The sequence below is a fragment of the Eucyclogobius newberryi genome, unplaced genomic scaffold (assembly GCF_026437365.1).
Source record: "Eucyclogobius newberryi isolate DKJ021-1_F unplaced genomic scaffold, fEucNew1.0.hap1 SCAF_17, whole genome shotgun sequence".
NCBI lineage: Eukaryota > Metazoa > Chordata > Actinopteri > Gobiiformes > Gobiidae > Eucyclogobius > Eucyclogobius newberryi.
In genome coordinates, this window is record NW_027315801.1 from 14,283,042 (window position 1) to 14,308,963 (window position 25,922).

At 40.2% G+C, this 25,922-nt stretch overlaps 1 protein-coding gene across 1 annotated transcript; it reads right to left on the reverse strand.

Moving 5' to 3' along the window:
- Positions 1-1,324: 1,324 nt before the first annotated feature.
- LOC140362527 (membrane cofactor protein-like) lies at positions 1,325-18,289 on the reverse strand. Its single transcript, XM_072448613.1, has 7 exons — positions 18,231-18,289; positions 16,750-16,926; positions 5,310-5,403; positions 5,143-5,219; positions 4,703-4,882; positions 2,521-2,700; positions 1,325-1,446 (listed from the first exon to the last, which is right to left on the reverse strand). Exons 1-7 carry the CDS (start codon positions 18,283-18,285, stop codon positions 1,325-1,327), a joined length of 885 nt encoding a protein of 294 aa, XP_072304714.1. The 5' UTR covers positions 18,286-18,289.
- Between the last annotated feature and the right edge of the window lie 7,633 nt (positions 18,290-25,922).

Below are 25,922 nucleotides of genomic sequence, written 5' to 3' on the forward strand. Positions count from 1 at the left end.
GCGACACAATTTCTCTCAAATGCGATGCTGCATTCGTCAGAAAAAAGTGCTTTTGTATCGCAGCTTTTGCAATACAAAAATGTGTGTTCAATTGTATAACCAAAGCGCCTAAAAGTACTGATCACTCGTCAATCGATCGTCAACAACATAATGACACATGTAGGACGCTGTGTTGTCATGACGAGTCCCGCTGCTGTCGCAGATCGCGAGTCTGAAAGTGGGAGGAGCCACGTGCGGTAAAGTTAGCGTCACAGATTCAGACTTCCGAGGTCAATAGCTCCTAAACGCAAAAGTCTTTGCAGATCATTCACACGCCGAAATATTCATATTTACACTGCCAAGTGACACAACCTCGTTTTTAACAATCAGATGCGTATTTTGGGCACAGCGAATCACACGGCTCCGAATGTGCAGCCGGAGCCGAGACGAGAGTACTTAGGGACCGTCATCAAATAGTAAAAAAAATGGAATGGAACGTCAAATAGAGCGGTACAATTTGAATAACACATAAAATACACCATGATGGACACAACAACCTTTATTATTTCATCAGAAGCTTAATACATATTTTTTGTGAGTGTAATGACAATTAATATGTAAATGAGACTCCTGCAAATAGTCATCTGATTGATGATGATATGAAAGAAAGTTGTAAATAAGGCCATCTGACTTTGTGTTGATTAATTTGTTCAACAACTCATTTTATTTGCAAGATTTCTGTTTTATTCTTTTTTTTTTAAATTAAAAAGTGTTTGAAAGTTAAATTTGTTAAGAGTTTTTTTTTAAATAGAATGTTGACAAATACATTTTAAATAAATAATCTTGTTATATCAATGTAAAATATTGATTGTTAGTCAATTTCATGTTTTGTAACTGATTGTTTAGCAACACCGCTATACAAGTGAAAATCCTTAATCTGAGCCCTGCACTGCTTAATCCAGATCCTCCAGTACATAAACTAGCTTTATGTGATAAAAATGATGGCCTGTATTTGTTGCCACTGGAATCATTACTAAGGCTTTAACCTTCATTTTAGGTGTGAGCAACAATGTAATATTTGTCAATGAGGCTATCCTTTCCAAAATTCTTGTCTAAAATCGTTTCGACCATAGTTTGGACACCCCTGTTCTAAATGTACTTTTTTGTTAGTTATGGTGGAGTTATTTATGTTGGACTCTGGATAAGGTCCCACTAATCCAACTCAGTTAGGAATGAATGATTTAGTTAGATAAACTATAAATAATTGCTCACTGTATTGATAACAGCAAAACAATACCGTACTTTTGGGACTTTAAGCTTTTTCCCCACGCTTTGAACCCTACAGTCATTCTAACTTTTTTTTACTGGCAAACGGCCACCAGGGGGCAATGTAGCTGGAAGTGCAAGCATTTGACACGCTGTAGAAGACGTCAGTGGAGGCACTGTCCAGGAGACGCGTCCTGTTTTCTATAGTTTAAGCAGCAAAACATGGTGTGTTTTATTAAAATCGGACCCATATTCACAGAGAAGTTACTTTAAGGAGGAAGTGACTCTCGACATGGCAGAATACAAAGACACACGTGGAGCGACCTGACTTACGGGTCAAAAGCCAACATGTGCATAATCACCCTGGACAATATTTCTGTGTAAATATCTTGTTACAATGCAACACTCACTCGAAATGTACGGTCTCAGGAGCAGATGAACCAGATGTAAAGACACAATCAGTCAAGGACAGCGGGGACAGTAGGGACAGCTCAGATGTTTTCTTTGTTTATGAAACTTCAAAACACTGTTTATTACAACCCAACTCATATTCACTGAGATTAGATTCAAGTTGCACCTTTTTTCATAGTTTGGTCGGGTGCGACTTATACTCTGGAGCGACTTAAATGTTATATTATTTGTTATTTTCACACTGACAACCACAAGAGGGCGCTCTAGGCTCTAAGCGACTTCCTCTTCCTCTGGAGTTTGTGGAGTTGTTTAGAAGTGACACAGAGGAAGAAGAATTCAGTAGATTTAGTGATTTGGGGTAAAACTGATGCTTTGGTAAACTTGTTAGCATGTTCTTTATGCTATAGTTATCTGAATAACTGTTCATATGTTACGTTAACATACCAGACACTTACCACAGTTCTGTCTGTGCGTCATGTAGCTGACGGTGTTAGCATTAGCATACGTACAACTATTCACCATGTGCTCTCATCTGTTATTTTAAATTGCATTTCAAGAATAAATGTCTGTTCTTGGTCTTGGATTTGATCAAATAGATTTTCTTATACTCAAGTGTGGCTTGTATGTTTTTTTTTTTCTTCTCTATTATGCATTTTTTGGCTGGTGCAACTTATAGTCCGAAAATACGGTATTACCATGGCGCAGCAAACTAGGCCAGATTCTTTACACATATTTAGGTCATATGCAGTTTAAATATGACCTTTATACAGTTTATTGAGCACTAACAAAAGGGGGACATTGTCAGTTGGTGGAACAGGTCAAACAAAAGAGTGGCAGGTGAGAACAAGGACCAGTTATACTCACGGTTGCATTTTGGAAGCTCGGGAGACCACTTGCTGTTGATGTCACAGGAAACACTGTCTGAGCCCACCATGTCGTAGCCAACATTACAGCGGAACGTGACCGACGTCAAGAGAGAGTAGGGGGGACGCGAACCAGCCGCCACAATCCCAAACTCGATCTTAGGATCTGGACATTCCACCACTGGAAATTATTAAAAACATTTTAGTCAATTTTGTTTACGATATTGAGAAGCTTGGATTTCAAAATGCTGCACTATGTATTGCATAATCTTTGTAGAAATAGTGGACAAAACCCATCTCCTGTGTAACTCGAAATATAGAACAAAATGTATCTACCATCTGCGTAATGGATTTTTTGGACGCCAAATCTGAGTGTCATTTCCTCGTGGCGTGGAGGCCAATTAGTCCTGCCACGTATCAATCATAGAACTCACCTACCGCTCACCTGCAGCCTCGTGCGGCTCGTCCCCACAAGAGCAGCACATGTGCGCATGCGCACTTCCGCCTGAGTTCTCAAATCGTCCATAACGCCTTTAATTTTTTTTTGCATATATTATATTTTTTACTAACAGTTATCACATGGAAATAAAATACATATGAAAAGATTCGTTGTTTTTTTCTCAATTTATTTGGCCCATAAAAAACATACAAAAAAATGCAACACTAGATGCAGGTTAATGAGACTTTTGCATTTGTTTTGCCTTGACGAGTGCCTCAATGTTCAGTTCCACTTTTGAAATGGCGCAGCGCAAATCAGTTTCAAGGTCAATCAGGCGGTTTCACGATTTGGTTTTGATCTCAACCATGCTCGAAAACGCCGACTCGTACAGGTACGTGGCGGGAAATGCAACCAGTAGTGTGAGCGCCGCCACAGCAAGGCGAGGATACAAACCATGCATAGTGGCCCAGAATGCGTTCAGGCTTTTCTCCGCAAAAACAGCCTTTGCTGCGGCGTCATGCACCAGGTCAAGAAACTTGTCTTCGATGTCTTCTGCTTCCTTCGGGAAGTTGTCAACGCGAAAGCTGAAGGGATCCCTCGTGAACTCATTGGGTTGTCGCTTTTGAAGTCCGGAAAATAGTGCTGAAACTCGTCCAACAGCCTGTTGAGGTGGATGATGGCTTCGTTCTTGAGAACGTCGCTGACGCCACCCGCAGTCTCGCTGATTCGCGCCAACGTTGGAAAAGCCGTTGCGCTGCGGCCAGTCTCGAACTTGCCTCGCCACAACTCAAGTTTTGTGAGTGAGTTTGCGGGGAGCCGCTGTTGACATTTCTAACCCAACAGTGTTGTCACTTTTACCCAAACATGACTTACAATACCTCATATATTGGTTGTTTTTGTTATTAAAACAGTCTGTAAATGGTTGTGATTTGAAATTTGGATTGAAAATTTAGAAAAATTTGTTGAAATTGATATTGAAATTGGTGAAATTTTGAAGCAGTGGTTCTTCTGTCCGACCGGTCATTCCCCACTTGACAACTCCACCATTCCTCACCAGTGGGGAATTCCCCACAGGTTAAGAACTACTGGTTTAAGGGGTTCAAATATAATTTGTTGTTGTTAAAAGCTGTGTCCATCTTTAATTTCATGTTTTAAATGCACATCACATCTGCAAGGGTATTTAAATTATCATAACCCAATATATTTATTTTTGATTGGTAATTTCCCATTGGGAGTGTTACAAGTGAATCTAGACGCGGCTGAACACAAAGACACACGTGGAGCAAGCGATGTACGACGATCTGCAGTTTAGAAGCTGCCGCATTAAAATGAGACTTTCTTGGCCCGACCTGCCCCACGAGTCAAAAGACAATCTGTGCATCACTACAATGGACCATACTTCTGTGTAAATATCACATACAACGTGGGCACCTGCGGCTTATTGACAGGTGCAGCCGGTACATGTACAAGTTCTATTTTCTTTGTATATATATTTTTTCTTTAGAACATAAAACAAGAACAAAAACCCCAAAAGAAAGGAATAAAATATAAATAAAAAAACATCATAACTGGGCCGGAGCAGAGAGAAAATAAGGGAATGGCATCTGACAAAAAAGAACGGTTAAAGCATAGAGTCTAAAATAACTGTCCCATTTTGTCCATTGTTTGTGAAATTTGTCCAGAGTCCAGGGGTTATTTTATTTGGACTTTTCTCATGTTGTGCAGTCTTGTTGAATGTACTTACAGACACATGTTGGTGGCGCTTTGTCGAATTCTCTGTTGTCCAAGCACACCAGGCTTTTTGAGCCGTTTATTTTGTACTTTCCTTCACAACTGTACGTGACGACCTCCGAGAACTGGTAGTCCTCCTTAACGGGACTGAAGTATCCATTAGCGATTTGATTTGGCGGATCACACCTGATCACTGGAAAAATAACATGAATTATGTTTTAAATAGCATGGAATGTATAGTTTATTGTTACATTGGGTTTTAAGGTCAGCAACATTTCAACTTCAAGAAAATATCTAAAGCTTTGAACAGAAGCAGTGTTAAAACATTAAGCCATTTGTGGTTATTTTTTCAGGTCATTCACTTTTCCGCATAGTTCTTGTACATTTAAAATAAACTGATTATAGTTATGAGAAGTTTGGAATTAAAATGATGTAATAATAAAATCCACATACCTTCACAAACAGGAAACCGGCCTTCCCAGCCCTTTGATGTACAGTACATTTTATTTTCTCTTCCCACAGCATAATAGCTAAGGTAAAGACAGAAATGTAAAAGTAATTAAGACACAGCACAAATTTAGAATGAGGAAATACTGAATAATTGTATTCAAATGACTAACCCTTCGTTACATTTAACATGAATTATAGCTCCAAACTCAGTGCCTTGTGAGTAATCGACATGTCCATTGATCACCTCTTCAGCAGAACCACAGTTTTTTTACTGAAAAACAAATGTAAACACAATTATTCTAAATTATTATTATTTTTAAATGAAGAAAAACGTGTCAGAAAATTAAACTTATCGAGTAAGGTAATAATTATTCAAATGTGGGAATACAATTTTATGATTTGTTAATACAAAAGTGAACGCAGAAATCGAGATTTAAAGTCATAAATAATGCATGAATAAATACTGTATTTTCTGGACTATAAATCGCATCAGAGTATAAGTTGCACCAGCCAAAAATGCATAACAGAGAAGAAAAAACATATCCAGGTCACTAGGGCTGTGTTAAAAATATCGATACGGCAATATATCGTCAAGGACTCCGTATCGATACTAAGTCACAGTATCAGTCAGTTGTTTTTTTTTTTTTTATAAAATCTGAACAGACGCTGATCTGTGCAGAAGATGCTGCTGCAGCATGTTCAGACCATGTCAGTTGTTTGGCAAGAAACATGCAATACTTTACTAGAATGTGTTCCTCATATTTCTATTTGGATCAGTTGGATGTATGAAGTTATTATATCAGAATGGATTTATAAATAAGTGCTTTGTGGATAAACATGACATTTCATACATTTTCTTATACAGAGTAAAAACATCACATTTTTGGGGGGAAATTAATTTGATAAAATACAAGACGAAAACAAATTTAATCTAGAAATGCAATTTAAAATAATACACAGATTGAAGAACGAACGTATGCTAACGTAACAACTTCACCACCATGATGCATAGAACAATGTAGCCCAAGGCTAACAATGTAGCCCAAGGCCAACACTTTAGCCCCTATACACCATGTCATAGTATGTTTAGGCTTATACACCATGTCATAGTATGTTTAGGCTTATACACCATGTCATAGTATGTTTAGGCTTATACACCATGTAATAGTATGTTTAGGCTTATACACCGTGTAATAGTATGTTTAGGCCTATACACCATGTAATAGTATGTTTAGGCTTATACACCATGTAATAGTGTGTTTAGCCCTATACACCATGTAATGGTATGTTTAGGCTTATACACCATGTTATAGTATGTTTAGGCCTATACACCATGTAATAGTATGTTTAGGCTTATACACCATGTAATAGTATGTTTAGGCTTATACACCATGTAATAGTATGTTTAGGCATATACACCATGTAATAGTATGTTTAGGCATATACACCATGTAATAGTATGTTTAGGCTTATACACCATGTAATAGTGTGTTTAGGCCTATATACCATGTAATAGTATGTTTAGGCTTATACACCATGTAATAGTGTGTTTAGGCTTATACACCATGTAATAGTGTGTTTAGGCCTATATACCATGTAATAGTATGTTTAGGCCTATATACCATGTAATAGTATGTTTAGGCCTATATACCATGTAATAGTATGTTTAGGCCTATATACCATGTAATAGTATGTTTAGGCCTATATACCATGTAATAGTATGTTTAGGCTTATACACCATGTAATAGTGTGTTTAGGCTTATACACCATGTAATAGTATGTTTAGGCCTATACACCATGTTATAGTATGTTTAGGCCTATACACCATGTAATAGTATGTTTAGGCTTATACACCATGTAATAGTATGTTTAGGCCTATACACCATGTAATAGTTTGTTTAGGCCAATACACCATGTAATAGTATGTTTAGGCTTATACACCATGTAATAGTATGTTTAGGCCTATACACCATGTAATAGTATGTTTAGGCCTATACATCATGTAATAGTATGTTTAGGCTTATACACCATGTAATAGTATGTTTAGGCTTATACACCATGTAATAGTATGTTTAGGCCTATACACCATGTAAGAGTGTGTTTAGGCTTATACACCATGTCATAGTATGTTTAGGCTTATACACCATGTAATAGTATGTTAAGGCTTATACACCGTGTAATAGTATGTTTAGGCTTATACACCGTGTAATAGTTTGTTTAGGCCTATACACCGTGTTTTTGTACTTCCTGCTTCCGAAGAGTGCACACGCTTTTTTGCTCGCTCCGCTTGCTATCGCTGCTTTCCTTATTTATTTTGCTTTTTAATCAGTTTTTGTCTTACAAACATTTTTGCTTTAGACTTTTTCAAGTAAACCAAGGATTTTAAGAACATTTTTCCAGTTTTAACGACATATCTGACGCCAGCGACATGTCCGGGAGAAGAAGTGAGAAAGACTGTGAATGCTGTCGGAAATATCAACAAGAAATTAATGAGCTGAAAACACGGATATTTGTTTTGGAATCTGAAAAAGTTCTTCACGATACCATTCCTGTGTCAACCGACGGTAAGAAGAGCACACTTTTTACAAGAAAAACTGCTACTTTCAACCTAAACCGCAGTGACTCTGTGTCGTTTCCAAAACTGTCTAAAAACCAGAAAGACCAGGCTGTTTCTTGGAACAAACTTGGAGCAAAGCCTAAACGATACAAAGATAACGTGAAGTCACCTAAAATACAGCTCACCAACAGATTTTTACCACTTTCAGAGATGGAATTAAATGAAAAAAATACGTGGCCAAAATACAGCGAGGAGGATCTGCCAAGGTCACGCAGATTGTTTTAGTTGGGGACGGCGCGATAAGTCACATGACGCATGAAAAGATAAACACACATTCTTTTCCAAGCGCCACTGTTTCTGAGATAACGTCACTCCTTCCAAATATTATGGCTAAGCATGGAGGAGCTAAACAGCTGATTGTGCACGTGGGTGCAGTGGACATGCGGCGGGAACAGACTGACGTTTTGAAAAAAGACTTCTTGAAGTTATTCGACGTGCTTGATAAAATGGAAATCAAAACTTTCATAAGTGGACCTCTTCCAAACATCGACAGGAGGATAAACAAGTTTAGCCGGCTTCTTCAGCTGAACACATGGCTGTCCAAAGAGTGCTCCCCGAGAGGACTACACTACATTGAGAACTTCTATCTATTCTGGAAACGAGAGGACCTGTTTAAGAGAAATGGCCCCCACCTATGCAGAGGTGGAGTGAGGGTGCTGACAGAGAACCTGCTCCACGCTCTGAGGCATTGGACTGGGCCTGGACAGGGTCCTGAGCAGATAGTTAGAGAAGAGAGGAATGAGAGAAGAATTCCTGCTCCCTCAGCCAGAGACCGAGCCAATGTTTCAACATCAAAAGCACCACAACCTCAGCCTCCACCAAAGGATTCATCAGCAGCTGCTCCACCACCACCAGCAAAGGATTCAGCTCCAGCTGCTCCACATTCACCTCCACCGCCTCCAGCAAAGGAACAATCTTCAAAGGCCTTGGACCCATCTGTGACAAGCCCAACAACATCCCTGTCATCGCCCCTGCCTTCACACCAGCCCTGGGTTCCCCCTGCAACATCTACTCCCACTAAAGATTCATCATTCTCCTTCTCATCTCCACTCTCACCCATGGGCCTTCCCAGCCATTTTGAAAGTCTGATCAAATCAGGCATTAAGATGGCTCCACTCACGCCCAATATAGCAAGGGCTATGCCGACTACACCAACAAAAGCCCCACCACCCATCCCCCCTCGCCTCTCACCTGGTCCCAAACTCTCCTTGGCTACAAAAGCCCCACCACCCATCCAACCTCGCCTTTTACCTGGTATCTCCCATAGCTAGGATGCACTGGGTCTCAGCGTTGCCGGGACTTATTGTCACATTAAAAATCAAACCAACCCGGGGCCCTATGTAAAAAGAGCCCCCCCTAGTGCTATTTCTGTAGTCACATCATCACACAGATGGAAAAACAAAATGCGAGTCAGGCCCAATCTGAGAAATGTGATTCATATTCCCTGTGAAAAGATAAAGCCCAGTCCCACTGAAACTAGTCTGAAACTTGCTGTGCTAAATGTCAGATCCTTATGTAACAAATCTCTCTTAATTAATAATTTTATTTCTTCTTGTAATCTTGATTTTATGTTTTTAACTGAAACATGGCTTGACAAAAACACAGGAAATGTAGTTCTGATAGAATCTGCTCCACCCAACTTTAAGTTTGAATCTGAAACACGAGAAAACAAAAAAGGGGGTGGAGTCTGTGCTGTCTTTAGAAATGAAATAATTACCCGCAGGTTGTCTTTTGGGGTGTTTTCATCATTTGAGTATGTATCCTTTAAAATGGAGCTAAAACGGTCTCCATCCATTCTCTTCATTGTTTTATACAAGCCTCCCCAGCACTGCCAAAGTTTTATTGATGATTTTACTGAGATGCTTTCAGTCATATGCACAGACTTTGATGGTTTGGTCATTACAGGTGATTTCAACGTGCATGTTGATAATGTTTGTGACAGAAACGCTAAAGAGCTTGATGCTGTCCTTGAAACCTTCAGTCTTACTCAGCATGTGAGAGGCCCCACCCACAGCAAAGGACACACTCTAGATCTCATAATTACAAAGGGGGTAAATATTTCAAATGTTAATGTGATCGATGTTGCTCTGTCTGATCATTTCTGTGTCTTCTTTGACCTGTCTGTTTCTCCCCAACCTCCGGTTGGTCCTGCAGTTGTTCAGAGGAGACACATAAGTGATGGCACAGGTGCACTGTTTATGGAAATGAAAAACTTTGAAAATGTCTCATGTTCTAATGTAAATGATTTGTTGAACTCTGTTACATCTAGTGTTTTGAATGTTCTGGACACCATCGCCCCTATAAAGGCTAAAATGGTTAAAAATAAGCAGAAGGCGCCGTGGAGAAATGATGATTCGGTCAGGGCACAGAAAAGGGAGTGCCGCAGGGCCGAACGGAAATGGCGCAAGTCAAAGCTTCAGGTTCAAAAAGAGATTCACAAAGAAAAGCTGAACATGTACAACCTAATCTTATGTAGAACTAGGGAAAGATATTTTTCTGAAATAATTGGAAGCTGCAGTAACAACTCGCGTGTCCTGTTTGCCACAGTAAACAGATTAACAAACCCTCCAGCTCAGCTGCCGTTAGAACTCATTTCCACATCCAAGTGTAATGAGTTTGCATTATTCTTTAATGACAAAGTTCAGGGCATTAAAAATGCTATAAATCCCACAATGCAAAAAATTACCCTAAAACCCACTTAGAGCTAACTCACTTTGCACCAGTAACTGACAAAACTGTCCATGAGATCATCACCAGTCTGAGTTCATCTACATGCTGCCTTGATGTGTTACCCACCAGATTTCTAAAGTATGTGCTGAACAGTTTGTTAGCACCATTCACTCACATAGTTAACATGTCGCTTCAATCTGGAACATTCCCAATGTCTTTGAAAACTGCGGTCATAAAGCCTCTCCTAAAGAAGAGCAGTCTTGATGCCGCAGTACTGAGTCATTACCGGCCCATCTCTAATCTACCATTTTGGGGCAAAGTCCTTGAAAAGGTTGTTTACCAACAGCTCACAGATTTCCTCTTAATAAACAACTCATTTGATGTTTTTCAGTCAGGTTTTAGACCTCATCACAGCACTGAGACTGCTCTTGTCAAGGTGACAAATGACATCCGCCTGAACACTGACACGGAAGACAGGAAGTACTTTGTTGAAATTGGTAGCTGGGCTTATACACCATGTAATAGTATGTTTAGGCTTATACACCATGTAATAGTATGTTTAGGCCTATACACCATGTAATAGTATGTTTAGGCCTATACACCATGTAATAGTATGTTTAGGCTTATACACCATGTAATAGTGTGTTTAGGCTTATACACCATGTGATAGTATGTTTAGGCATATACACCATGTAATAGTATGTTTAGACTTATACACCATGTAATAGTATGTTTAGGCATATACACCATGTAATAGTGTGTTTATACACCATGTAATAGTGTGTTCAGGCTTATACACCATGTAATAGTATGTTTAGGCATATACACCATGTAATAGTATGTTTAGGCTAATACACCATGAAATAGTATGTTTAGGCCTATATACCATGTAATAGTATGTTTAGGCCTATACACCATGTAATAGTATGTTTAGGCATATACACCATGTAATAGTATGTTTAGACTTATACACCATGTAATAGTGTGTTTAGGCCTATACACAATGTAATAGTATGTTTTGACTTATACACCATGTAATAGTGTGTTTAAGCCTATACACCATGTAAATAGTATGTTTAGGCCTATACACCATGTAATAGTATGTTTAGGCTTATACACCATGTAATGGTATGTTTAGGCATATACACCATGTAATAGTATGTTTAGGCTTATACACCATGTCATAGTATGTTTAGGCTTATACACCATGTCATAGTATGTTTAGGCCTATACACCATTTAATAGTATGTTTAGGCTTATACACCATGTAATAGTATGTTTAGGCTTATACACCATGTAATAGTATGTTTAGGCTTATACACCATGTAATAGTATTTTTAGGCCTATATACCATGTAATAGTATGTTTAGGCTTATACACCATGTTATAGTATGTTTAGGCTTATACACCATGTAATAGTATGTTTAGGCTTATACACCATGTAATAGTATGTTTAGGCTTATACACCATGTAATAGTATGTTTAGGCCTATACACCATGTAATAGTATGTTTAGGCATATACACCATGTAATAGTATGTTTAGGCTTATACACCATGTAATAGTGTGTTTAGGCTTATACACCATGTGATAGTATGTTTAGGCATATACACCATGTAATAGTATGTTTAGACTTATACACCATGTAATAGTATGTTTAGGCATATACACCATGTAATAGTGTGTTTATACACCATGTAATAGTGTGTTCAGGCTTATACACCATGTAATAGTATGTTTAGGCATATACACCATGTAATAGTATGTTTAGGCATATACACCATGTAATAGTGTGTTTATACACCATGTAATAGTGTGTTTAGGCTTATACACCATGTAATAGTATGTTTAGGCATATACACCATGTAATAGTATGTTTAGACTTATACACCATGTAATAGTATGTTTAGGCCTATACACGATGTAATAGTATGTTTAGACTTATACACCATGTAATAGTGTGTTTAAGCCTATATACCATGTAATAGTATGTTTAGGCCTATACACGATGTAATAGTATGTTTAGACTTATACACCATGTAATAGTGTGTTTAAGCCTATACACCATGTAATAGTGTGTTTAGGCTTATACACCATGCAATAGTATGTTTAGGCTTATACACCATGTAATAGTATGTTTAGGCCTATATACCATGTAATAGTATGTTTAGGCTTATACACCATGTAATAGTATGTTTAGGCCTATACACCATGTAATAGTATGTTTAGGCTTATACACCATGAAATAGTGTGTTTAGGCCTTTGCATCATGTAATAGTATGTTTAGGCTAATACACCATGAAATAGTATGTTTAGGCCTATATACCATGTAATAGTATGTTTAGGCCTATACACCATGTAATAGTATGTTTAGGCTTATACACCATGTAATAGTATGTTTAGGCTTATACACCATGTAATAGTGTGTTTAGGCCTATACACCATTTAATAGTATGTTTAGGCTTATACACCATGTAATAGTATGTTTAGGCTTATACACCATGTAATAGTGTGTTTAGGCTTATACACCATGTAATAGTGTGTTTAGGCTTATACACCATGTAATAGTGTGTTTAGGCTTATACACCATGTAATAGTATGTTTAGGCTTATACACCATGTTATAGTATGTTTAGGCTTATACACCATGTAATAGTATGTTTAGGCTTATACACCATGTAATAGTATGTTTAGGCTTATACACCATGTAATAGTATGTTTAGGCCTATACACCATGTAATAGTATGTTTAGGCATATACACCATGTAATAGTGTGTTTAGGCTTATACACCATGTAATAGTGTGTTTAGGCTTATACACCATGTTATAGTATGTTTAGGCCTATACACCATGTAATAGTATGTTTAGGCATATACACCATGTAATAGTGTGTTTATACACCATGTAATAGTGTGTTCAGGCTTATACACCATGTAATAGTATGTTTAGGCATATACACCATGTAATAGTGTGTTTATACACCATGTAATAGTGTGTTTAGGCTTATACACCATGTAATAGTATGTTTAGGCATATACACCATGTAATAGTATGTTTAGACTTATACACCATGTAATAGTATGTTTAGGCCTATACACGATGTAATAGTATGTTTAGACTTATACACCATGTAATAGTGTGTTTAAGCCTATATACCATGTAATAGTATGTTTAGGCCTATACACCATGTAATAGTATGTTTAGGCTTATACACCATGTAATAGTATGTTTAGGCTTATACACCATGTAATAGTGTGTTTAGGCTTATACACCATGTAATAGAATGTTTAGGCTTATACACCATGTAATAGTATGTTTAGGCTTATACACCATGTAATAGTGTGTTTAGGCCTATACACCATTTAATAGTATGTTTAGGCTTATACACCATGTAATAGTGTGTTTAGGCTTATACACCATGTAATAGTGTGTTTAGGCTTATACACCATGTAATAGTGTGTTTAGGCTTATACACCATGTAATAGTGTGTTTAGGCTTATACACCATGTAATAGTGTGTTTAGGCTTATACACCATGTAATAGTGTGTTTAGGCTTATACACCATGTAATAGTATGTTTAGGCATATACACCATGTAATAGTATGTTTAGACTTATACACCATGTAATAGTGTGTTTAAGCCTATACACCATGTAATAGTGTGTTTAGGCTTATACACCATGCAATAGTGTGTTTAGGCTTATACACCATGCAATAGTATGTTTAGGCTTATACACCATGTAATAGTATGTTTAGGCCTATATACCATGTAATAGTATGTTTAGGCTTATACACCATGTAATAGTGTGTTTAGGCTTATACACCATGTAATAGTATGTTTAGGCCTATACACCATGTAATAGTATGTTTAGGCTTATACACCATGAAATAGTATGTTTAGGCCTATATACCATGTAATAGTATGTTTAGGCCTATACACCATGTAATAGTATGTTTAGGCTTATACACCATGTAATAGTGTGTTTAGGCTTATACACCATGTAATAGTGTGTTTAGGCCTATACACCATTTAATAGTATGTTTAGGCTTATACACCATGTAATAGTATGTTTAGGCTTATACACCATGTAATAGTGTGTTTAGGCTTATACACCATGTAATAGTGTGTTTAGGCTTATACACCATGTAATAGTGTGTTTAGGCTTATACACCATGTAATAGTATGTTTAGGCATATACACCATGTAATAGTATGTTTAGACTTATACACCATGTAATAGTGTGTTTAAGCCTATATACCATGTAATAGTATGTTTAGGCCTATACACCATGTAATAGTATGTTTAGGCTTATACACCATGTAATAGTATGTTTAGGCTTATACACCATGTAATAGTGTGTTTAGGCTTATACACCATGTAATAGAATGTTTAGGCTTATACACCATGTAATAGTATGTTTAGGCTTATACACCATGTAATAGTGTGTTTAGGCCTATACACCATTTAATAGTATGTTTAGGCTTATACACCATGTAATAGTATGTTTAGGCTTATACACCATGTAATAGTGTGTTTAGGCTTATACACCATGTAATAGTGTGTTTAGGCTTATACACCATGTAATAGTATGTTTAGGCATATACACCATGTAATAGTATGTTTAGACTTATACACCATGTAATAGTATGTTTAGGCCTATACACGATGTAATAGTATGTTTAGACTTATACACCATGTAATAGTGTGTTTAAGCCTATACACCATGTAATAGTGTGTTTAGGCTTATACACCATGCAATAGTATGTTTAGGCCTATACACGATGTAATAGTATGTTTAGGCTTATACACCATGTAATAGTATGTTTAGGCCTATATACCATGTAATAGTATGTTTAGGCTTATACACCATGTAATAGTATGTTTAGGCTTATACACCATGTAATAGTGTGTTTAGGCTTATACACCATGTAATAGTATGTTTAGGCCTATACACCATGTAATAGTATGTTTAGGCTTATACACCATGAAATAGTGTGTTTAGGCCTTTGCATCATGTAATAGTATGTTTAGGCTAATACACCATGAAATAGTATGTTTAGGCCTATATACCATGTAATAGTATGTTTAGGCCTATACACCATGTAATAGTATGTTTAGGCTTATACACGATGTAATAGTATGTTTAGGCATATACACCATGTAATAGTGTGTTTAGGCCTATACACCATGTAATAGTATGTTTAGGCTTATACACCATGTAATAGTATGTTAAGGCTTATACACCATGTAATAGTATGTTTAGGCCTATACACCATGTAATAGTATGTTTAGGCCTATACACCATGTATTAGTATGTTTAGGCCTATACACCATGTAATAGTATGTTTAGGCTGCATAAGATAAGATAAGATATTCCTTTATTGTCCCACATGGGGAAATTCCATTGGTGCAACGCAGAGGTAGATACAGAAGAACAGATCACTTATAGGATGTCTGAAAAACACTTTCAGTAGAAGATCTCCTATAAATAAATAAAAACTCCCATAGACAAATAAATACATAAATACCATTGCCTGTGATCACGACAGTAATTGCACATGAATGTGTCACGACAGCACATAGATTGCACATGAATTTCACAGTAATTGCACATGAATTGCACATGAATTCCAACAGCAATTGCACATATGACAGAATTGCACATGTACCTTTGGAAATAATGAAGGTACGTTAAACCATCTTTGAAGGAAAATGCAACCCTGTATGAGCCATATTTACCATCCCTTTAAAAAATCCTGGGAAGAGCATTGGATTGTATGATTTTTTTTTAAATTTGTTTATGGTCAGATGAGACCAAAAGGGAGCATTTTGGTATAAACTCCAGAAACCTGACGTTTGACCTCTGTATTTGTAAACAAAGGCTTCTGTACTAAATATTAACAGAATCACGTGTTCCAATACTTATTTGCAGCAATTACATCCAAATAAATTATTATTATTATTATTATTATTCTGACACATTCACGACTGGGTCAAATCGGAAATGCATTTAACATTAAATTGAGTCTGAACGCAACTACACAAAATTCCTCAAATTTTTTGTTCCTGAAATTGCTATTCCAAATAACTTTATTTTAACGTATTGTAGTATGATTATAATTTGAAAATCTATTTGATAGTAAATATATTTTTCACCTATTTAACCCCATTAAAAGTAATAATGACGGATATCAGTCTATTTATTTTCAGTGCCAGTGTCATAACCAGCATAAAAACTGAGTTCTGATTTACATAAGAGAGAGTTTTGTCATTTAGAAAAGAGAGCGAGTGAAAGAGTGCAGCCAGACTCTGAAGTGACACTTACTTTCACACTTCATTTTCAAATCGCTCCATTGCCCGTTGGTGCAGGTGACAGTTCCAGATCCCAATGGTTTGTAGCCGACCTGACACGTGAATCTGACTGAGGTGCCGTCAGGCGCTGGGAACACAACCTCAGTGATCAGTTCCATGTTTTCTTTGCCTGTGGGTTTGTCACAATCACCTGTAAGAAACAAGGAGCAGGGGTTAGGGCTGTGCAAAGGACTCGAAGTGAGAAGAGGGCAATTCAAGACCACAGTATGCTGCTCTCTTATCCAATTTGGGAAATTAGGCTCATTTGTCATTGGTTTCTATGGATGATGAACAAACAAAAACTGCAACTCAGTCGATCTCTTAATCCTCATATGAAAGAAGAGTAGAGAATACGCTTTTATCCAGGCTAAAATTAAAATGAATTTACATGTGACTAATACACTGCCTGTCCAAAAAAAAAGTTTAAATAAACGCTGTATTTAAACCAAACTGATGCAGTGAGTGGCTTCTCATTTCTGAAACAACCATGTGGAAAGACGAATCCCGTGGTCATGGAACAGGTGTCAGTGTGTTTGAGAAGTGTCAAATCAGTATCGATTAGAGAAAACATCTCAGGAGAAGCAGAAACTAATGTACTACAGATCTGAACCCTAGTGAGAGTGTTTGGGACGAGCTGGAAAAGGCTTTGAGCAGTGGTCACTCTCTCATCATCATTTCTTATAGTTAATTTACTTAAACGTATTTATAATATGATTTCATGACCAATCAAGGCAGATTCGTTTTACAAATGTCTTTAGCTTACTCGTTAGACAGTTACTGTCATTCTGCCTCGTAACAGTCACTTTAGAAGACAAAGTATGTTTTTGCTAAACTTGTGTACTATTGAAGTGAATGATTTTATAGGAGTGGCTAATTAATATGCGTGGGCAATAATTAATATGCATAAATACGGACCAATACCGCCTCTTCACATCCGATTCACATCAAAGTCGAAACACAGAAACAACCATAAGCACTTTACAGTAGCCAATAAGAAAACTGTCAGGCAACGTTTACAATGTTGTGGTAGCATTTCACAAGCTAAGCGCTAATTTATCTAAGTGAAAGAAAGTAGTGTCAAATGCTTTCCAAACTATTTATCATCGCTCAAATTTCATTTATTCACAAAAAGGTGTTTTATTCCTGACTCAGCGATTCTTTGTACTGAGGATTTATACGTTTATTGCAGATGTGATTTGTGCTGACATTAGCTTCTATTCCAACATAGTCGATAAATTGTTCAATCATAATTCTAACTTCACATTTGGTTAATATCAAGTTTTTATCTTATTGGAGTTAATGTTGGAAAACTGTACAATTTAAATGAATCTTCTGGGGTTGAAAATCCTCCAAAACTACAACATAAAGTTCCCCAAATCCCCACAATTTTAGCAGAATTGAAAATAAATGAAGCACTGAAATGATCCACGTAGCGTTCACGGTTCATGTACTCACCATAAACACTCCTGGCCACACCGAGGAAAACGAGAAACATCCAAAAAGCCTTCATTGCTCCGGTTCCTGTTAAAACCACATCGAGTTTATTGAGCTGATTGTGACACAATAATTTCGTACTTGCAACATATAAAACGGGCAATGTTAAACAATAACCTTTTGAAGATCATTTTCAAATACTAAAAAAACAATAATAATTTGGAAGCAAAGAGCTGATATAAAAACTACTGTAACTATTTCTAATTTCACTCATTTATAGTGTCCAAGCCACACTAGACCTGGGCCAGTCCTGGTTTCATTAGTATCATTTTTGATTTGGAATGGATTGGACAAAAGGCAAAGCCGTTTTCCTTTTGTGTAAAGTAACAACTCTGTTATTAACCCTTGTGTCGTGTTGGATTATTTTACTCCACTTTTGTCACACAAACTAACAATGGGGAAACAATGGCTTTCTACACATTTATTTAAAAGATAAATTACCAAAGAAACCTCCTCTGAAAAGGGGAAACCACAAATATCTTATGAATCAAATATGTCTCATAAATAATGACGGTCTCTTTTAAACTAATTCATAGAATTTACCTCGCTTATAAATGCATGTGTTTATGCTTTTGGACAGACGGAAAGACTGAAATTTGATCATATCATTGACAAAAAGGTATATTATAGAAAGAAAATGGCAATTAATTTTGGCAAATTCGACATCCATCATAAGTATCCCTTTTTTCACTTCTTGTTAAACATATTGAAACATACTTATTCACTAAATCCAAAAGCTTAAACCAAAAGGCCCCTGACTCCATTCCTTTGACTCACAATGATTTATTTTTTTTTAATGAAAAATTGAAATATCTTTGTTCATGAATATAATCCACATCAGAGCATCTACCTTTTTCTGGTGAGATAACAAAAAGCATCAGCGTTTGGTGTTTCAGGGCGGTTGGTATCTTCTTCTTCTTCTTCTATGGTGTTTTATGGCAGTTGATATCCAAGAGTTACATCTACCACCACCTACTCTAGGTGTACGTCTGCGTTTATGTTTCTGAGTCTTCAAAGCCCATGGGATCAAAGCAGAAAGGAATCGAATGTACACACATTCTTGTTGTTGTTGTTTTATGGCGGTTGGCAACACACATCCATAAAACACTAAGAAAAGTCTGAGGAATAAAGTCTGGCGGTAATGCAACACTTGGATGCCAACCGCCATAAAACAACAACAACAACAACAACAACACACATTGTTGTTGTTGTTTTATGGCGGTTGGCATCCAAGTGTTGCATTACCGCCAGACTTTATTCCTCAGACTTTGTCGTAGTCCTCAGACTCTGTCGTAGTCCGTAAAAGTACTCCTTCCATTGCTTTGGTGTTACAAAGCCCATGAGGTCATGATATGTCTTTGTGACTAGAATAGTTGTTGTTGTTGTTGTTGTTGTTGTTGTTGTTGTTTTATGGCGGTTGGCATCCAAGTGTTGCATTACCGCCAGACTTTATTCCTCAGACTTTGTCGTAGTCCTCAGACTCTGTCGTAGTCCGTAAAAGTACTCCTTCCATTGCTTTGGTGTTACAAAGCCCATGAGGTCATGATATGTCTTTGTGACTAGAATAGTTGTTGTTGTTTCAGAGACCAACCGGCTTTATTCCAGGGAGACTCTTCTTCATCTTCCTCTCCTTCTTTGACGTTCGGTGCTTCCACCGTACAGCTTTATTCTTCAGGCTTCATTCTATAGGCTTTAATATGTCCACTGATGTCGCTGCTTGGTAGCCGTGCGTCTACGAGACTGGGCGAGGACAGGAGACCACCCCCACCCCCATCTCGTCACTCTGATCACTCTGACTCCCCAAAAGCAGACCCCCATCACTCCGACTCCCATTTAGCGCCTTTAGCCTGTTTTCTATATCTGCCCAATCAAGCTCCTTTGTTCCAAGGAATCTCCCTGCAGCTTTAGCAATGATCCTGATCCTTTCAGTTCTGCTTTGAGTCTGAGCTGCACAGTTTACAACATCCACCATAAAGAGTACAAAATCCTCTCTATCCACAACCAGGGTATTCTCATTAATTCTGGAACCTGCACACTTGGGACCTCCACTCTTGAAACCTTCACACTTCTTGGGAGCCACGCTGGCCTTTCTCATTTCGCCCTGGCTGGGAGCAGCGCTGGCTCCTCTCTCTGTATTTACTCTAAACTCGTTACTTGAAACTTTCTTGACTGCATCTGCATAGGATATACCTTGAGAGACCTTTATTTTATGCACCTCAGCAGCTCTTTTGCTAAACCTGCATCCCCCATAGGCAGAGCTATGTTCTTCCCCACAGTTACAGCACATAGACCAACCGGCTTTATTCCAGGGAGACTCTTCTTCATCTTCCTCTCCTTCTTTGACGTTCGGTGCTTCCACCGTACAGCTTTATTCTTTAGGCTTCATTCTATAGGCTTTAATATGTCCACTGATGTCGCTGCTTGGTAGCCGTGCGTCTACGAGACTGGGCGAGGACAGGAGACCACCCCCACCCCCATCTCGTCACTCTGACCACTCTGACTCCCCACAAGCAGACCCCCATCACTCCGACTCCCATTTAGCGCCTTTAGCCTGTTTTCTATATCTGCCCAATCAAGCTCCTTTGTTCCAAGGAATCTCCCTGCAGCTTTAGCAATGATCCTGATCCTTTCAGTTCTGCTTTGAGTCTGAGCTGCACAGTTTACAACATCCACCATAAAGAGTACAAAATCCTCTCTATCCACAACCAGGGTATTCTCATTAATTCTGGAACCTGCACACTTGGGACCTCCACTCTTGAAACCTTCACACTTCTTGGGAGCCACGCTGGCCTTTCTCATTTCGCCCTGGCTGGGAGCAGCGCTGGCTCCTCTCTCTGTATTTACTCTAAACTCGTTACTTGAAACTTTCTTGACTGCATCTGCATAGGATATACCTTGAGAGACTTTTATTTTATGCACCTCAGCAGCTCTTTTGCTAAACCTGCATCCCCCATAGGCAGAGCTATGTTCTTCCCCACAGTTACAGCACATAGACCAACCGGCTTTATTCCAGGGAGACTCTTCTTCATCTTCCTCTCCTTCTTTGACGTTCGGTGCTTCCACCGTACAGCTTTATTCTTTAGGCTTCATTCTATAGGCTTTAATATGTCCACTGATGTCGCTGCTTGGTAGCCGTGCGTCTACGAGACTGGGCGAGGACAGGAGACCACCCCCACCCCCATCTCGTCACTCTGACCACTCTGACTCCCCACAAGCAGACCCCCATCACTCCGACTCCCATTTAGCGCCTTTAGCCTGTTTTCTATATCTGCCCAATCAAGCTCCTTTGTTCCAAGGAATCTCCCTGCAGCTTTAGCAATGATCCTGATCCTTTCAGTTCTGCTTTGAGTCTGAGCTGCACAGTTTACAACATCCACCATAAAGAGTACAAAATCCTCTCTATCCACAACCAGGGTATTCTCATTAATTCTGGAACCTGCACACTTGGGACCTCCACTCTTGAAACCTTCACACTTCTTGGGAGCCACGCTGGCCTTTCTCATTTCGCCCTGGCTGGGAGCAGCGCTGGCTCCTCTCTCTGTATTTACTCTAAACTCGTTACTTGAAACTTTCTTGACTGCATCTGCATAGGATATACCTTGAGAGACCTTTATTTTATGCACCTCAGCAGCTCTTTTGCTAAACCTGCATCCCCCATAGGCAGAGCTATGTTCTTCCCCACAGTTACAGCACATAGACCAACCGGCTTTATTCCAGGGAGACTCTTCTTCATCTTCCTCTCCTTCTTTGACGTTCGGTGCTTCCACCGTACAGCTTTATTCTTTAGGCTTCATTCTATAGGCTTTAATATGTCCACTGATGTCGCTGCTTGGTAGCCGTGCGTCTACGAGACTGGGCGAGGACAGGAGACCACCCCCACCCCCATCTCGTCACTCTGACCACTCTGACTCCCCACAAGCAGACCCCCATCACTCCGACTCCCATTTAGCGCCTTTAGCCTGTTTTCTATATCTGCCCAATCAAGCTCCTTTGTTCCAAGGAATCTCCCTGCAGCTTTAGCAATGATCCTGATCCTTTCAGTTCTGCTTTGAGTCTGAGCAGCACAGTTTACAACATCCACCATAAAGAGTACAAAATCCTCTCTATCCACAACCAGGGTATTCTCATTAATTCTGGAACCTGCACACTTGGGACCTCCACTCTTGAAACCTTCACACTTCTTGTGAGCCACGCTGGCCTTTCTCATTTCGCCCTGGCTGGGAGCAGCGCTGGCTCCCCTCTCTGTATTTACTCTAAACTCGTTACTTGAAACTTTCTTGACTGCATCTGCATAGGATATACCTTGAGAGACCTTTATTTTCTGCACCTCAGCAGCTCTTTTGCTAAACCTGCATCCCCCGAAGGCAGAGCTATGTTCTTCCCCACAGTTACAGCACTTCAGTTTTGCACCCACGTCACACTTCCCATACTCGTGGTCTCCTGCACATTTACCACATCTTTGCTTCCCTCTACAGACCGCTGCAATATGCCCAAAGCGCTGGCACTTAAAGCAACGCAGGGGCGGCGGAACATATGGCCTGACGCTATAGCACATGTACCCAATGAACACCTTACTAGGCAGGCACCTCCCTTCAAGTGTTACCATTACCGACAAGCTGTCACATCTTACCCCAAACCGGGTCACCTTCAAACGCCTAGCGTCCACCACCGTAACTCCAGTCAAATTCTCCTTAACTTCATCCACAGACGTCGCCGTAGGGACACCTACGATAACCCCTCTGACCGTGTTTCTTTCAGCATCAGACACAAGAATGTCCTTTCCACCCAGACGTTTAGTTCCAATCGCCTTCCGTTGCTGAGCCGCGTCCTTGCACACGACCAGCAGCGAGCCATCTCTAAGGACACTCGCACTCTTGATCACTCCCACAGCTACAGTTAGGCTCTTTGACAATGCCACTGAATTCCACTCCTTAAAGGATGCACTATCCTGTGCAAGCTTTATGATCACCTTACAGTCTCTGCTCTCACCCCGGATATCAATAGCTTCAGCCTCATCCTGCTGCTCATTCCCAGAACCCTCGGACGAGCTAAGGGACTTTTTACGTTTCCGGGCACGTGCAGGCAGAAAAGGCTGCTCCTCCACGCCGTCCAGAACGTCTTCCATCCCCGATCCACTCTCCTCCGCCATCTCCCGTCTCTCCAGACCGGGTGTTGAGCAAGGTCTCCTCACAGTTTTAGTCCAGGGCTTGTCTCTCAGGCTGTGGTTGCTTACTTATATAGCACAGGGCTGGGTAAACCTCTTGTTGCATGTGCTTTATATTGTCACATGACTGGTCAGAAGCAGAGCAAGTTCAAAAGTTAGACTCAAAAAGGGTGTAGAAAAATAATAAAACCTAAAGGAAGAAGACCTCATGTGCTTTGAACTCCTGTGAATCGGAAGAATAAAGTCTAAAGAATAAAGTCTAAAGTCTAAAGTCTAGACGTACAACTACGACATCAGTGGAAATATCAAAGCCTAAAGAATGAAGCCTAAAGAATAAAGCTGTACGGCGGAAGCTCCGAACATTAAAGAAGGAGAGGAAGATGAAGAAGCGTCAACCCTGGAATAAAGCCGGTCGGTCTCTGGAAAACTGGACGACATCTCTATCACATACAGGGTAGTGTCGGTCCTTGCAGATATAAGATATAAGATATTCCTTTATTGTCCCACATGGGGAAATTTCATTGGTGCAACGCAGGTAGATACAGAGGTAGATACAGAAGAACAGATCACTTATAGGAAGTCTGAAAAACACTTTCAGTAGAAGATCTCCTATAAATAAATAAAAACTCCCATAGACAAATAAATAAATAAATACATAAATACCATTGCATGTGATCACGACAGTAATTGCACATGAATATGTGTCACGACAGCACATAGGTTGCACATAAATTGCACATGAATTCCAACAGCAATTGCACATATGACAGAATTGCACATGGTTAGGTCAGTATTGCGAGTGTTCAGTACTAACAGTTTTTGTTATAAAGTCTGACAGCAGCAGGAAGGAAAGACCTACGGAACCTTTCCTTCGCACATCGAGGGTGGATCAGTCTCTCACTGAAGCTGCTCTCCAGAGCGGAGAGAGTGTCCTGCAGGGGGTGACACTCATGGTCCAGCATAGATGTGAATCTAGCCAGGACCCTCCTGTCCCCCACCTCCTGCACCGAGTCCAGAGCACAGCCCAGGACGGAGCTGGACTTCTTGATGACTCTGTCCAGCTTCCTCCTCTCCCTCTCTGTGATGCTGCTGCTCCAGCAGGCCACACCGTACAGGAGGGCTGATGCCACCACAGAGTCGTAGAAGGTCTTCAGGAGTGGCCCTGTCACTCCAAAAGACCTGAGTCTCCTCAGGAGGTAGAGCCGACTCTGGCTCTTCCTGTACAGTGCGTCTGTGTTATGAGTCCAGTCCAGTTTGTGGTTCAGATGAACACCCAGGTACTTGTATGAGTCCACTCTCTCAATGTCCCGTCCCTGGATGTTCACTGGTGAGGGGGCAGTGGGGTGGCGTCTGCGGAAGTCCACCACCATCTCCTTGGTCTTCCCCGCGTTGATGAGGAGGTGGTTCCGCTGACACCAGTCCACAAAGTCCTGCGCCAGTCCTCTGTACTCCGCATCATCGTCGTCCGTGATGAGTCCGATGATGGCAGAGTCGTCAGAGAACTTCTGCAGGACACAGCTGTCCGTGTCATGTCTGAAGTCTGCAGTGTAAAGGGTGAAGAGAAAGGGCGCGAGGACAGTGCCCTGGGGCGCCCCCACACTGCAGGTCCGAGTGTCAGACACACAGTTCCGGGCTCTCACAAACTGGGGTCGGTCTGTGAGGTAGTCCAGGATCCACTCTGCCAGGTCATACTCCACACCAGCCGTCTCCAGCTTGTCCCTCAGGAGCAGCGGCTGGATGGTGTTGAAGGCGCTGGAAAGATCGAAGAACAGAATCCTCACAGAGCTGCCAGGCTTTTCCAGGTGAGAGAGAGAGCGGTGCAGCAGGGAGATGACGGCGTCCTCCACTCCGATGCCAGACCGATATGCAAACTGCAGCGGGTCCATGGCTGAGCTCACGGTGGAGCGGAGGTGGTCCAGGACTAGCCGCTCCAGTGTCTTCATCAGGTGGGACGTGAGAGCCACTGGCCTGAAGCTGTTTAGGTCTTTGGGGCGCGGTGTCTTAGGCACAGGTACCAGACAGGAGGTCTTCCAGACCTGTGGTACCACCCTCAGCTTCAGGCTCATGTTGAAGACATGCTCCATAACTCCACACAGTTCATCTGCGCAGGACTTAAGGAGCCTGGGGCTGATGCCATCAGGTCCTGCTGCCTTCCTCACTTTAATCCTCTTCAGCTCACTCCTCACCTGTGCTGCTGTGACAGTCAGTGGTTGGCAGGGGGACTGTGTGCTGGGGGGATGGGTGAGTCCAGGCGAAGTGGGGAGCCGATGGTCCGGGGCAGATAAGCGAAGAGGAACAGATGCAGGGCATTGTCCAGCTGTGGAAGAGGGAGCATGCAGCTGTGCAGGGGGAGGGGCGGGTGACCGATCAAACCTCAAGAAGTGAGCATTTAAATCATTCACCCACTGTAGATCCCCCTCTGTCTGGGCAGGGGGGATTTTGAAGCCCAAGATGGTTTTCAGGCTTCTCCACACTCCCTGAATGTTCTT